Raw genomic sequence first — 15,263 nt, 5'->3', positions numbered from 1 at the left:
CGAGAAACGAGAGTTATTGGCTCCTTCCATTTTTTTCTTTTATAAGGTCATAATAAATTGAGATTGTTGCTGCTTCAAGGACAACAGCGGGCAGTCACGTGCACTCAATCTTTATCAGCACACTTGGTTGTGATTGGTAGATTGGGAGTTGTAGAGGTGGAGAAAGTCGTTTTAATCCAAGACACTTTGTCAAATTTCGGGAATATGTCTTCACGATACGCTAGCTGTCTGCGCTGAAAAAAAAAAAAAATATATCAGGTGTTTGTACACAGCCCTAGCTCTGTAAATGAGGAAAATATAAAAGTGGATCGGACGATCCACTCAACACTTTTGCGCGTGGATGAATTCGGGGGCAGCACTGAAGGGAGGGGTTTGTTTGTTTGTTTGGCTGTTGAGTAAAAACAAATATTCTTTCTCAGGAATCGCTTACTCCACCTTTAATGTTGTGTCTGAACTGAACACCTAAAGAATACGAAAGGTCCGGTAGTTTATTCATTCGTTCTAGGGTTCCCACGGATCTTGAATTCAGTTTTCCCAAATATAAGGTCAATAAGTCTTAGGTTTTAATTAAAGAGGTCTTAAATTTGGGGGCGGAAAGAATCGTGATATAACCTAATGTCTAATGTGATTAGCAAACTTCAAAACGATACGATTTAATTAAATATATGCGCTGCGTCTTTCAACGTGAAAACTTGTCACTGTTGTATTTTCTCCTAGCACACAGGGCTTGTGTGTTTCCAGCTGTTGCTGAGCAGTTCACAATCATTAGGCTAAGCCATATCGGAAATGTATGACAAGCGATCACTAAAGATAAACTGTTGATGACGACGTAGTGTTGATGAAATAGGACTATGTTTACTTTTAATTGTATATTGTATTACGTTATAGATTATTGTTCACATTTTATATCCCTTACTTGATTGGATGGTCATATGACGCAAATGTTTCAAAATAAGTGTCTCCGGAATATTTCAAAGTTAAAGGTTCCAGCTATGAATCAAATTAATGTGAGACTGTGTTGTTATCGATGGGTAAGCGTCTGTGATGGATGATTTGTTTTGAGATGGTATTTGTTCACGTCTTGGAAAAAGGTCTTACATTTGCAGCAACCCTGTCTTTCCTATATTAAGTTATTTGTATTGAGTTTATTTGCATGCTGACATAAATTGTTCTGTATAGGTTCGGTTTGAATTATTTTGATTGCTTTTGTGTCGTTTCTATAATCTCCTGATTATTTTAGTGTTGTACTGCACCCAAGAGCTCCGCGTGAGCCGTGCAGCAAAAACAGGTTCAACGCCAAATTATTCGCTCACTGTAGCTTCTTGACCTGTCACCTCGCGACGCACGCTGTTAATATGGGCGCCTAAAGGAAAACGCCCCGCTGATGTGTGAACCCGGCGTGAACATTTAACAAGCAACCCATTGAAACATCATCCTCGTACTGATTATTAACTAAGACTAGAATGGACACTGTGTGACAGATGAAACGTCTTTTCGTCCCCAAAAGCATATTTTTTTTTTGCCATTTGTTTATAAAAAAAATCCCCTTGTTCCCAGCATTGACCAGATGCTTAGAGGCGATGGCCAGGGTAAGACCCAGACTGCTGTGGCCCTCTAGGCTGAGGTTGCCAAGACAACTGGCCCAGCAACCCAGCTGTTGTCACTCTGCAGGTGTTGCTCAGTCATTGATTCTCACCAGCTCTCCACATGCAGCCTGCATTGTTCTCAATGGCCCTCATTGAGAAGGCATAGTACACAAAAATACATAGACCATCTCTTCTAGATCCATTTCATTCTGTTCCATAGTGTCACATAATACAAGAAATATCAACATACACAGACTATTCATTTTTAAACAAAATAAATGTTTGAAAACTAAAACCAATAGGCACATATCGTTTGCTTGAGTTTTCATTATTTAATAACAAAAATCTACATACATAAAGCTATGTTCTCATAAAGACCAAATAATTTTTTTCATCAAATAAGAAAAACCTTGAAAATACAATGCAAATAATGGTCACATCCAATGACTTTTCTTTGCACACTGGTATTTCATCCATCTACACATCTGTTAAATACAAAGTATCAAAAAATTGTTCACAGAGACACATCATTACATCTAAGCATCTTGATTTCCAAGCATCGGCTGTGCTCATAGCAGCCAGAGGCCTTTGTGAATGCAACATCTGGACTTCTCTGTAATCACTAATTTGCATTTTCACATCAATAACGCCACAATCGCCAGTAGCCAAGCAACTGCTACAAGAGATCATTGTGACTTTCTTTGAAGACTGTCAAAGCACACTGATTTCATTGGAATCCGGAATTTTTCATTATAATTAACACCGAATAAGGCTAGTTCAATGGAGAACACATAACTGATATCAACCAAGCATATATTTCAATCCTGGTCAATCATGTCTAAGTGCAGATTGCTCGGTCTGGGGCTTGCTAGACCATGAACCCTAGACTCATATTGGCCTGAGAGTGAAGGTTTCTTCCTCAACCTCTTGGCTTCATTTTGTAGTTTCTGTCGGATATAGCCTTTGATCTCTGCATCGGTCTTGCCAGGAAAGAAATACTGAACAGTTCCTGTAAGGGAATTATTTCAGGAAATTATAATAGGAATCTTGATACTTAGTAGTGTGTAAGAAGTGTAACTGTGACTGAAATGAGATAAGTGCATCTTACTCAGGATTGCCTGGACCTCTTCGCTAGGAAGAGCAGGCTTGGGTTGGCCCCTTTTGTTGTACACAACTCCAGATATGGAGTGTGAAGCCAGGCAGTCTCTCTCATAGAGTCCACGGAGCAGGTCATTGGTCAGCTTCTGAGCAGTGGTGCCCGTGTTACACCTCTCCAAAATTTCAGGAGTGATGAACTGAGAGGAACAAAACAACCTAAATTACTTTTCTAATGTAAACACCAAAATATTTACAAAACAAAGTGATCAGATCAGAAGGTTAGGTATCAGCTGATAATGCTAGATTAAAAAAAAATACACATTACAATGTGTGCTCTTATTTCCAACTACCTCTGTGAAGAGCCTATCCCTCTGAGCATTCTGATTAATCTCATGAGTTTTCTGTGTTCCTGGCCCCTGGTTCACCCACTGCCCATTCACAACAGCTGGAGCAGACGATGCATCTGGTATCACAGCATCCACCTCGGCAGGTACCTGCGCCATGCCTGGGGAAACCGGCAGAGGAGTCCCGTTGTCCCCATTTGACCACATCTGGGTCTGGGTCTTCTCGATCAGAGCTTCCAGGTTCCTTGCCAGCTTTCCACATGCTGTTGCGAGTTAATTAAAATAGTACATAAGGCAGTTTGTGCAGTGTTAGAATTGACTGATGCTACCGTAATTTCCGGACTATTGAGCGCACCTGAATATAAGCCGCACCCACTGATTTTTAAATAAAACATTATTTTGAACATAAATAAGCCGCATCTGTCTATAAGCCGCAGGTGCCTACCGGTACATTGAAACAAATTAACTTTACTCAGGCTTTAACGAAACACGGCTTGTAACAAAAATAAATAGGCTTTAACGAAACACGGCTTGTAACAAAAATAAATAGGCTTTAACGAAACACGGCTTGTAACAAAAATAAATAGGCTTTAACGAAACACTGTGTGGCAGCGGGGGCGTGGTCAAGCGCCCGTCCGGGAGAGAAAACGGTAAGGGCGCTTACACCTGAGCTAAATTATGTGTAACACCGGTGTCTAATTTCAGTAAGCATGGGGAGAGCGGCATAAAAACGCAGCAGCCACAGAGCTGAGAGAGTGACACACGTCAGTCTAGTGTTGGCGCATAGAAGAATTGAGAAACTTTATAAAATTGATTGTAAACATTGCTGTGGCCATTAAAAGCCTTACCTGGAATGTCAAGTGCCCTGCTGAAAACTGTCACACTGGTGCCCGTGTGACAGTTTTCCCAAGAAGGACACGTGAAGCAGGGCACTTGAAATTAGACACCGGTGTTAGACATAATTTAGCGCAGGTGTAAGCGCCCTTACAGCTTTTCTCTCCCGGACGGGCGCTTGACCACGCCCCCGCTGCCACACACGGCTTGTAATAAAACATTTGCAGTAAACAGTAGCCTACCAATAAAGTCATTGGTCACTATCTTCCTCGTCCTGTGCACTGAAACCACTGAAGTCATCTCCTTCGGTGTCTGAGTTGAATAGCCTCAGCTTTAGTTGTCTTTAGTCAATTCCTCACGCTGCTGTTTCCAACGTCTTATCATCGACTCATTAAGACCAAGCTCCCGTTCAGCAGCTCTATTTCCTTTTCCAACAGCCAGATCAATCACCTTCAACTTGAAAGCAGCATCATATGCGTTTCTCCATGTCTTTGCCAAGGTGAGGGTGACAAAATTACTACCGTAATCAGAATGATGGGAAGTTTGAGCGCAATCGATTTAATCTAAACAGTAAACAAAAAAAGTTGTTTTGACCTTAACACGTTCGGCAATTTCATTGGTCTAATGAAAGCTTCACGCCGCCAAAAAACTGAGCACGTCACAGAATGTTTTTTTTTTTTTTATATAAAATTTGAAAGCGGGAAAAATCCATATATTAGCCGCGTCATTGTATAAGCCGCGAGGTTCAAAGCGTGGGAAAAAAGTTGTGGCTTATAGTCCGGAAATTACGGTAATATTGTTGGAAGTTAAAAAGACAGTAAACCATACAACAATGAGAGTGTTTACATGCATAATATTTGATTATTTACGCTTAATAAACTGACAAAATGTAAACGAAACCTGTGTTCTTGGGCAAAGGGGTTATTCTCACAAAACCTGTTGTGGTGGTGTGGGCGTGGTTTGTGAATGGAGAGCGAGATCAGGAGATGAAAACAGTAAGGATCATCACCAGGCAATGATTGCCTGTAACGGCTGTTTGTCATTGGTCATTGCTGACTTTAAGGATCATGCTGTAATATGCCGATCGATCACTGCCATGGAGGCACAAGAGTGGGGGATGTCAAGAAATGGATCTATTATCTGGAGTCATCAGAGAGGGAATTATCTGCTAATCCACTAGTGACCCAGGTGGATTTGGAGTGTGTCTGGGAGAAGTTGAGGGCATGGAAAACCGTAGCCTGCGGAACAACGTCCTTATCGTAGGAGTCCCGGAGGGATCAGAGGGACAGAATATGGTGGAATTCCTGTATGGGCTCGTATGAATCGTATGTATGGGTCTGTATGAGTCTGCTCGGCATAACAGGCCATAAGCTGGAAATCGAGCGAGCTCACGAGGTTCTGGCTCAGCGATCCGCTGAGGGAGAGAGGCCCAATCAATTCTTGCTAAATTTATGAGATCATCCAATAAAGATCTTGTGTTGGGTGAAGTGAGGAGTAAAGGAAGGCTTTCTTGGAACCACCACAGCATTCTTTTGTTCCCAGAATTTGCGAAGAGTGAAACATGATCGAAACTTCAACATCAACGGAAGGTCGTGTTTGCACTGATATTCCCAGCCAAACTGAGAATAGATGCCAAGGATGGCAAGCGATGTCCTTCATAAAGTCAGTGGAGGGAGTGGGTCGTGCTGTGGTGCTCATTTCGCCACAGGGTGGGCCGGCTCACTGAACATCTTGACTGTTTCTACACATCCTTTATGCTTATTCCGCCAGTCGGCTGGAGTTTATTTTGTGGAGTATTTCTGGCAAAGTCATTGGAGTAAGTCATTAGCTTGTACTTATGTTGCAGCCGAATTCAACATTCAGTTGACTGTCTGAAGAATCTGCATGCTCTTTTTGTATTGCTTCCGCCTCGCGGCATGAGTTTGTTTTGAAGAATAATACACTTTTAGGACAGTTATATGGATGAAGCTACATGCTCTTTGTGTTTATTCTGCCTATTGATTGGAGTTTGTTTTATAGATTATCTTTTGCTGTGCAATTGCAATTCTGTCTCACAAAATTTGTATAGAAACACTGGACTTGAGCAATCCATTGGCAAAGTTGTCGTGGGGGCTCTAGTAGGTGTACTTGACAGTTTGAGTTAGAAGGGATGGACGCCAATTGGCGCTGTCATGCGCAAGTTTTTTTTTCTGGTTCTGGGGAATGTTCAGGGTTTGACTGTTGCACTAATGTTAGAATATGATCTTTATAATCCTGTTTTTGACACACAATATATATTTTTTTACATGTCAAATGTTAAATTGAGTGGATTGTATCTCTCCACGTGGAATGTGAATGGGTTGCGGCACTCCATAAAAAGAAAGGTTATTTCTCTTCTTAAACATAAGAAATATGATATAGTGTTTCTTCAAGAAATGCACCTTTCCCCGCAGGAAGCTGAACATTTTTGAAATATATGGGGTGGGCATTTTTTATTTAATGCTGGCTCGAGTAAGAGCAGGGCAGTCATTACACTGATAAGTAAACATCTACAATTCAAATGTCTCAAACAGAGTGAAAATAAATTAGGAAGAGTCATTATTGTTTTAGCTGAAATTCTTATTTTGGTGAATATTTATGCACCTAATGTTGATGATTAGGGCTTTTTTTATAGACCTTAGCCGCACCAGCCGACTACATGACAGCTTCTTCCCCCAAGCAGTCAGACTGTTGAACACTTGATCTATCAGGATCAATAATTAGCACTGCACTTTATTAATCTATAATCTCACACTGGAATGTCAACATATTATATATATTTCATATACTCCCACTTATTGTATATTGTGTATTCTATATTGTGTGTATTGTTTACTATGCATTGTATATAATTATTGTGTTGTGTAAGTATGTGTACATTTGATATGTAAATTGTTGTTGTGTAAGTATGTTGTTTATTGTAATTGGTATATGTCTCATCACTGTCATGACTGCTATGTTGCTCGGAACTGCACACAAGAATTTCACCTACTGTTGCACTTGTGTACATGGTAGTGTGACAATAAAGTGATTTGATTTGATTAAAGGGATGTTACAAGCCACTGGCACCCCTCATGATATAATATTGGGAGGAGATTTGATGGAATCAGTCCTTGATCATAGTGAAGCAAAAGTGTATAAGTCCCCTAGAGCAACAGTGACACTTCAAAGTATGTGAAAAAATCTTGATCTTACAGATATTTGGAGACTTTTGAACACATCTGATAGGGACTATAACATTTTTTTCTTCAGTCCATAAGATTTACTCTAGAATATATATATTTTTTAATATCCAGGTCAATCATTTCATTTGTTGTTGATTGCTCTATTGGAAACATTTTAGTCTCAGATCATTCCCTGGTGTGTTTAGAAGGGTTGCCACTTACAGAGAAAACGAAATAATATAGTTGGTGCTTTAATGTATCCCTTTTGAAAAAACCTGAATTCCAACAAATGCTAAAGGCTGAAATCAATGTCTATTTGGAGACCAACTGGCCCTCAGTATCCTGTGAGCGTGGCTTGGGAGGCACTTAATGCGGTTCTTAGGGGCCAGATCATAAAATATGCCTTATTCACCAAAAAATCCAAAGCACAAGAACTCACGGAACAGGAAGGGAATATTAAAGGTGCCGAGGCAGAGCTGAAGTGCCGAATGTTGCCTAATGGCCTCAGAGAACTGACCAGATTGAAATACAGATATAATGCTATTTTGTCACGGAAGGTGGCATTTTGGCTATTCAGGGCAAAACAGTCATATTTTGAGTCAAGGGAAAAAGCAGGGAAGCTTTTGGCTAGATATATATATATATATATATATATATATATATAAAACAGACAGTCTTTTTCTACCATTCCCTCAGTGAAATCAGCTGGTGGTGAAATATTTACCTTGGCCATTGATATTAATAAGGCTTTTAAAGAATTCTATCTTGATCTCTATATTTCCACATCTTCGGCTTCTGGTGAAGATTTTAAAAACTTTGTGGAACCATTAGAACTTCCTAAATTGATGACTGAGCAAAAAAATCTCTTGATTCTGAGATCCATGGCCAAATGGCTTTGCCCCTGATTTGTTTTAGATCTTATGCTACAGAACTGGCTCCATTTTTGCTAGAAGTTTATACAGGATCTTTAAAGAATGGAAAGCTTCCGGCAACCATGACAAAAGTCCAGATCAGACTGATTCTTTAAAAGGACAAAGATCCAAATGAGTGTAAGAGTTACCGTCCAATTTCCCTGATGCAGTTAGATGTTAAAATATTGTCAAAGCTAACTGATTAAGTTATGACATCTCTTATACATATAGATCAGGTGGGGTTTATTCAGGGCTGTAGCTCTTCTGATCACATTAAGCATTTCATAAATATCATGTGGTCAGTGGCGAATGATCAGACTCTGGTCGCCGCCATCTCACTTCCATATCTGACAAAACTGAAAAGGCGTTAGATATGGTAGAATGGGATTATCTTTTTAAGATTTTGGAAATGTATGCTTGAGGCAACATTTAAATAAATGTCAAAATTAAACACTGGACACTTGTCCATACAGAGAGCAAATGCAAGATAATGGGGTGTAACTTAAAATTTCCGTTTAGTTTCATAGAAAGGCTTTGCAATGGTGAAATAGGGGCAAGAACTTCCTGTTCAATACAAAACCAGAGTGGGGCTCTCTCAGGTGTAAGCGACCAATGAGGCAAATGTCTGAGACCGAATGCAGAGTAAAAAAAAAAAATGAAGTGCTGAATGTTGCCTAATGGCCTCAGAGAACTGACCAGATTGAAATACAGATATAATGCTATTTTGTCACGGAAGGTGGCATTTTGGCTATTCAGGGCAAAACAAAAAAAAAGCAAAAATATATATATATATATATGGGGTTTATTCGGGGCTGTAGCTCTTCTAATCACATTAAGCATTTCATAAATATCATGTGGTCAGTGGCGAATGATCAGACTCTGGTCGCCGCCATCTCACTTCCATATCTGACAAAACTGAAAAGGCGTTAGATATGGTAGAATGGGATTATCTTTTTAAGATTTTGGAAATGTACAGGCTGGGGAATACTTTTATTGGATGGATTAAATTACTTTATAACAAACAAATTGATTAATTTCAGATTATTTTACTCTGGATAGGGGCACCCGGCAGGGTTGCCCTCTTTCCCCATTGTTGTTCTGTCTTGCCATAAAAGTGTGGTTCACTCAAACCACTAAAACTGTTGTTGCTGCTGTTGTATTTTTCTTTTTTTAAAATGACCAACTGGTATTTCCAAATCCTCTTTCTAAAAAGTTCTACTTAACGCTGGTACCTCTTGTCCAGTGTGTGGATCATTTTCTGAAATCCCACTTTGCTAACGGTGCATCATGTGTCTCTATATCTCTGTGAAGACTTGTCATATGGCGTGACACACATCTGTAATTGTGCTTTGTTTTGTTTGGCTTACTGGGCTTTTTAATGTAGTTTTAGTCGGTTGACATTTTAGCCATATTTTAGTAACTGAACACTGTAAACATTTTAGCCATTATTTTTCACATAAGATTGATCTTATCATGATGATTTCATCAATGTTGCAACACGTTGCAAGCTGCAGACAGCGGGGGTGAGAGACGAGCGTTAGTGTGCATCAGCCGGCGGAACTTTATATCTCTCCCGGTCTCCACTCAGATTGTGTCTCTTCCACGACTGGTTGAAGCGGCTCTGACCGCACCGAGAATTACAGTTTTGGAGTTTGTTTATTTACATGGCACGCTCCCGTATAATATGAACTTCAATTAAGGATGAAATAAAGATATATCGCCAAGCTGTGATCTGTGTTTCTATCAGACATTCGAGCTGCAGACAATGGGGGTTGAGAGAGGAGCATCTCTGTGTTAGAGTGCACATCACCCAGCAGAACTTTATATCTCTCCCGGTCTCGACTCCCGCTCAGATTGGGTCTCTTCCGCAACTGGTTGAAGCGAACTTTAAGGATGAAATAAAGATATATCGCCAAGCTATGATCTGTGTTATTTTTTCTGGCCACCAGTTCAGTGTCGGTCTGCTCGGCATCCATCTTCACCTGATTTCCACGCTGCACACCGGAAACTCACATGACCACAAGTGCCACTCCCTAAACTGAGACTGACTGGTCATCTTTTTATTAGAGGTGTAGAAAATAGGCAAACAGCTCTCAGAGAGAATGGGCTGTCACGTCCACACATGCACTTATTTATTTAATATAATCGCACAGGCTGACATCGCGATTGCGATATGATTAATCATGCAGCACTAATTAAACATTTTGTTTTCATTGTAATACATCAAAAACATGACTGTATTACAGTAATTAGAATTCTCATTGAAAACAAAAGTAAACTTTCTCATGGAAAAGTAAAAGTAAAACTTCCAGGATGTGTTTAGGTAATGAGAATAGGGAGGTAAAATGAGAATTAGTCCTGACAACAATGTAACAATGCAACAAATCTTAAAGGAATATTTCGGGTACAACACAAGTTTAGCTCAATCAACAGAATTTGTGGCATAATGTTAATTACAAAATAAATTAATTTAGACTCTTCCCTCCTTTTCTTAAAAAAAACATCAAATAAACATAAATCAAGGTTACGGTGAGGCTCTTACAATGGAAGTGAATGGGGCACATTTTTGGAGAGTTTAAAGGCAGAAATGTGAAGCTTATAATTAAAAAAAAAGTCCTACATTAATTCTTATGTTAAAATTGGAATATTATTTAAGATATAAAGTTGTTTAAATCAATGTTTTCACAATCATTTTAGGGTTTATGTCATTACATCGTCATGGTAACTAAGATGTAAAATTGGATATAACTTTGCACACAATAGGTTGGTAAGTGATTTTATCACACTAAATGATAATACTGTACAGTCAATTTTGCCATCCATATAAACACCCTTCTAGCATCTAGTATCTTTTTCAACTACTCATGTCTATTTATGACGTCAAATCTGGAGAAAAACACAGACTCAACTTAAAGATCATGCAAACACTGTTTTCTGATAATTATAGGCTTCATTTCTCCTTCCAAACATACTTTTTTTTAATGAAAATAATATTTAAACAGCAAATAGATGGAGCACTATCTGGGTATAGGCATACTCTGGGTTTATGGAGCAAATAACGAACTATTTGTACCAAAAATAAAATTCACCTGTAAGGCACCTAAGTTGTTCCTTCAAGTCCTCCATTTCCTTCTGCATGCATATGACCATTGCAATGAGCTCCTTCTTAGAGTAAGACTGTAAGTAATGAGCCTCCTGCCATCACAAACATACATAAGCTTAGGTCTAGAATGTCAACACGCACATTTTGCTGAATACTGAGTGAACACTCGGCCACAAGTGACTTTCATCCTACCTCAGACTCAGAAGTAGGAGGACTGTCTGTGTAGAGGTCTGCGGAAGAACAATCCAGCTCATTAACCTGTCATGACAAGAAAGATTCCTAATATTCTGGATTTACCCAGTCAATTGTCATCGATGAATACAGTATACTGACCAGTCTTGTTACACTTACAAAATGTTTACCATGTTACAACATGGTATTTGCCACCTCTATTATCAAGAACATACAATTCTGTTTGCAGGAGAATTAATATTTATGGAATAGGTCACCCAAAATTAAAATTCCCAAATTTTTTACTCACCCTCATGCCATCCAGATGTCTGACTTTCTTTCTTCTGCAATTAATCTATACAACTCCAGTGGTTTAATTCATTATCTTCAGAAGTGATATGAAACGTGTTGGTAAGAAACTGATCAATATCTAAGTCCTTTCTTAATATAAATCGCTCATTCACTTCCACATTCTTCTTTTGTTTTTGTCAGAAAATTTTTTTTTTGTGCATATAGGCAGGGAGGAGAATTTATAATAAAAAGGACTTTTTATATGACACCTATCATATAGCTTCTAAAGACATAGATTTAACCACCTGAGTTGTATGGATAACTTTTGTGCACTCTTTGTGTGCATTTTGGAGATTCAACATTTTGGTACCCATGCACTTGCATTGTGCGGACCTATAGAGCTGAGATATTCTTCGTTTGTGTTCAGCAGAAAAAAGAAAGACATAAAAATCCGGGGTGCATGATGGTGAGTAAATGGTGAGAGAATATTCATTTTGGGGTGAACTATCCCTAAGGTTTCACCGCAGTTCCAATTAACAATGTGGTATTTTGCATAGCAGAAACCACCATGGTAAAAAAAAAATTAAGGATACCACAAACATTTTAAAAGTATGTGACAGTGAGAAACTTTGCAAAGTTTCACGTTTCAAATAACAAAACTTTAAAACATTTGATGAGCTTGAAGGGAAGTGGTTGCATGCTTTACTAGGGTAGATGAAGATCGCCTGATGATCAAATGGTGTATTGTACCATGCTTTACCCTATTGTTCTCCATTAGCGGCCAGGCATGGCTGCCTGCCCTGCCTCACACCACCGCTGCAGGAAAGCGTTCTATCGCTGGACGGTGTTTTGCCAAAGGCGCGATTAAGTGTAGTAGTCAAACAACAACAGTAAATTATTGGTGAAATTGTTGTGTTAAATGTTGACAACGACCGACGAGTAACAACTACGACGACAAAAATAATAATAATACAATAATAATAAAAAAAAAAAAAACAGAACGGGATTGCTGGCATTTTCCTCTGCCAAAAATGCCTAAAAAAACAGAAAATCAAACACTGATCCTTAAGAAAAAGCCCAAACCTTGTCTAACTTCTGAAGCCCGCTGTCGGAAGATACATTTTCTTCTGCTTTCTCTTTGGCAGGATACATTTTTCTCCGTTTCTGTGCACCGTTCTGTTGGAGGTTGACATGATACCGATTATTCTTTTGGGATCAAACATATGCCATTAACAGTTGCGAATCAAATAATGAGGCATTAAACACTTAAGACACATTTTAATCGACCATCTTACACTGAAGCAGTCTGATTTTTGTTCCTCTTCATCGTCCTCTTCGTTTTCGTAGTCAAGAATTCGCTGGGCTTTTGTTTTCCTTCTCATTTCTCTCCCATTATTTTATTTGCGAGCGAGAAAACGGGGCTCCACTGTGCATAATGCAGTTACGCTATATTAGACTAAAAAGAATAACACTTTCCTTCTTTCTGAGGTTTGAAAGCTATTATACGCTGCCGATCTGTTACTAGAGATCGCGACAGCTGTGTTTCTTGCGATTATTCTACTTCAGCTCAAATACTTGAGTGGATCCATGGAAGGACAGCACTTTACCGAGAAATGACAGGGAACACATTTGAACCAAAACGCACCGTAGCGTAACGTGGCACGAGCTCGAGTCCCGTCTCGACCGAATCTAACGGCAGATCCTCAAAACAACAGGAAATTACTTGCGATAAATTTACCATGATAACACTAGTTTCCGCCAAAATACTACCCTAGGTGTTAGAGTTATATGTAATGTGGTAAGACAATTATATATTACATGTAATACATAATCTCCAGTGTAAGACGCTTTCAGAGTGTTTGTACACTGATGGCAGTTGCTGGCAAATACCAAGTTACAACAGTTTTATTGTAGTTACAGTAACTGCAGTAATTATGGTATGTTGGCGGAAACTATGGTTACCATGGTAAATATTTATAAGCGGTGCCTTTATAAATACTGTTTCACTCGATTTTTTTGGTATTGTTTTGAGCAGGTTTATAATCAAATAGGTATTTCCATGGGTGTTTTTCAGGGGTATTTCTACCAACAGTCTTATTTACTCACGAGAAGATTATTTAGCCTGATAATTGAGAAAGTTAGATTCGACATGCTGCTTTATTATAATTTAACTGTGTCTTTTGTGTGAGGAAAATAACTTCACATTTCATATCAGGTTGCAGCATAAAAAAGGCATATTAAGGGTAGCTACAAAAACTCTACTTTCAGATGTCTACAAAAACGTACCATGGTAACCCCAAAATAGGCTACCATAGTTACTATAGTTACATGCTTCAACTATAAATATGAGGTAACTTTTTATTAGCCACCAAAGATTTAGATTTTTACACTTCTTATATAAATTTATAATGTATTCAATGACTGATACTGTGATCCATCATAATATGGGAATAACATATTAGCGTCTTAATTTTAGGTCAAGTCAGCTGCAATCATACTGTTTTCTAAGTACTGTATTCCAGTTTATATCAATAGTGTTTTGTTATAAGGCAATGACTATGGTGTATCATCAGAGTTGGGAGGGTTACTTTTGAAATGTATTCCACTACAGATTACAGAATACATGCAGTAAAATGTTATTTGTAACTTATTCCATTAGATTACTCAAAGTCAGTAACGCATTCTAAATACTTTGGATTACATCTTCAGCACTGGTAGATTTTTTTCACTTGTTTTGACTATAAAAAGTCAGTACAGCAAGACAAATTACACATATTAAAAATAGATTCTCTGAAAAACCTAAATATTTTATGCAGAGTTGTTTCTAAAACAAGATTAATCTAATTGATCTTTTTTTAAGGATTTTTAGATATTTTTTACAGGAAAACGATAAAAAAAATTATTATCAAGAATTTGCCCTAATAACAAAGGTCTTACTAGAAAAAAAGAAATTATGATCCAATGTGAATTTTCTTGATAAAAAAAAAAATTATCGTGTTTGGTAACATGCATGTAAAATGGCTAGAAATAGCATTTTAGCTTAGCGTAAAGCTGACAATTTACACAAGGTTTATTTCTATTTCTTCTGCTCCAAACTTACTTCAAACTTACTTCTCTGTCTGCTCGTATGTGTCACACATCATAAGAAAAAATTTCACCGCTGTTCAAATGCACTTTGGATCGCATCATTTATATGTATCTGAAAGGACTAAATATTAAATGAAACAAATGACAATAAAATGCAAAGTAATCTCTTCAGTAATCAAAATACTTTTTGAATGTAACTGTATTCTAATTACCAATGATTAAAATTGTAATTGTAGTGGAATACAATTACTTACATTATGTATTTTAAATATGTAATCCGTTACTTGTATTCCGTTACTCCCCAAACCTGTGTATCATCACATATTCAAGCGTTTAATGTGTCCTGACAAAAAGCTTGTAAGGATAATAGTCTCAGGACGAGTTCCAAATGAAAGTCATCCCTATACCCTAACTATGAAGGGCAGAGCTCTTGATGTGGTCACTCTGAAGAGAGCATGGCATTACTGTATGAATGTACCCTGTGCTATCAGTCTTGTGGGAGAGCCCTTAGTGAAATAATTTTTTTTTTACTAAAATTTGGAATGACCATTTGATTGGTGACCCCTTCCTGCAGTTCCCTTCATGGGCACAAAACTGCAGTTCATAGACAATAGCCTATAAATATGCATCTTTTTCTATTTCTCTTTAAGGCAAAG

At 38.2% G+C, this 15,263-nt stretch overlaps 1 protein-coding gene across 1 annotated transcript; it reads right to left on the bottom strand.

The window, feature by feature from the left end:
• Positions 1-1,893: 1,893 nt before the first annotated feature.
• On the bottom strand, positions 1,894-13,326 carry LOC127633129 (uncharacterized). The gene is made up of 7 exons (XM_052112011.1): positions 12,816-13,326; positions 12,604-12,696; positions 11,251-11,316; positions 11,045-11,150; positions 3,035-3,291; positions 2,695-2,881; positions 1,894-2,595 (listed from the first exon to the last, which is right to left on the bottom strand). Exons 1-7 carry the CDS (start codon positions 12,900-12,902, stop codon positions 2,405-2,407), a joined length of 987 nt encoding a protein of 328 aa, XP_051967971.1. The 5' UTR covers positions 12,903-13,326; the 3' UTR covers positions 1,894-2,404.
• Between the last annotated feature and the right edge of the window lie 1,937 nt (positions 13,327-15,263).

Source organism: Xyrauchen texanus, chromosome 40 (genome assembly GCF_025860055.1).
Source record: "Xyrauchen texanus isolate HMW12.3.18 chromosome 40, RBS_HiC_50CHRs, whole genome shotgun sequence".
In the NCBI taxonomy this organism is placed as follows: Eukaryota; Metazoa; Chordata; class Actinopteri; order Cypriniformes; family Catostomidae; genus Xyrauchen; species Xyrauchen texanus.
The sequence above is the reverse complement of the archived record's forward strand: the minus strand, read 5'-3'. Positions and strand labels throughout refer to the sequence as shown.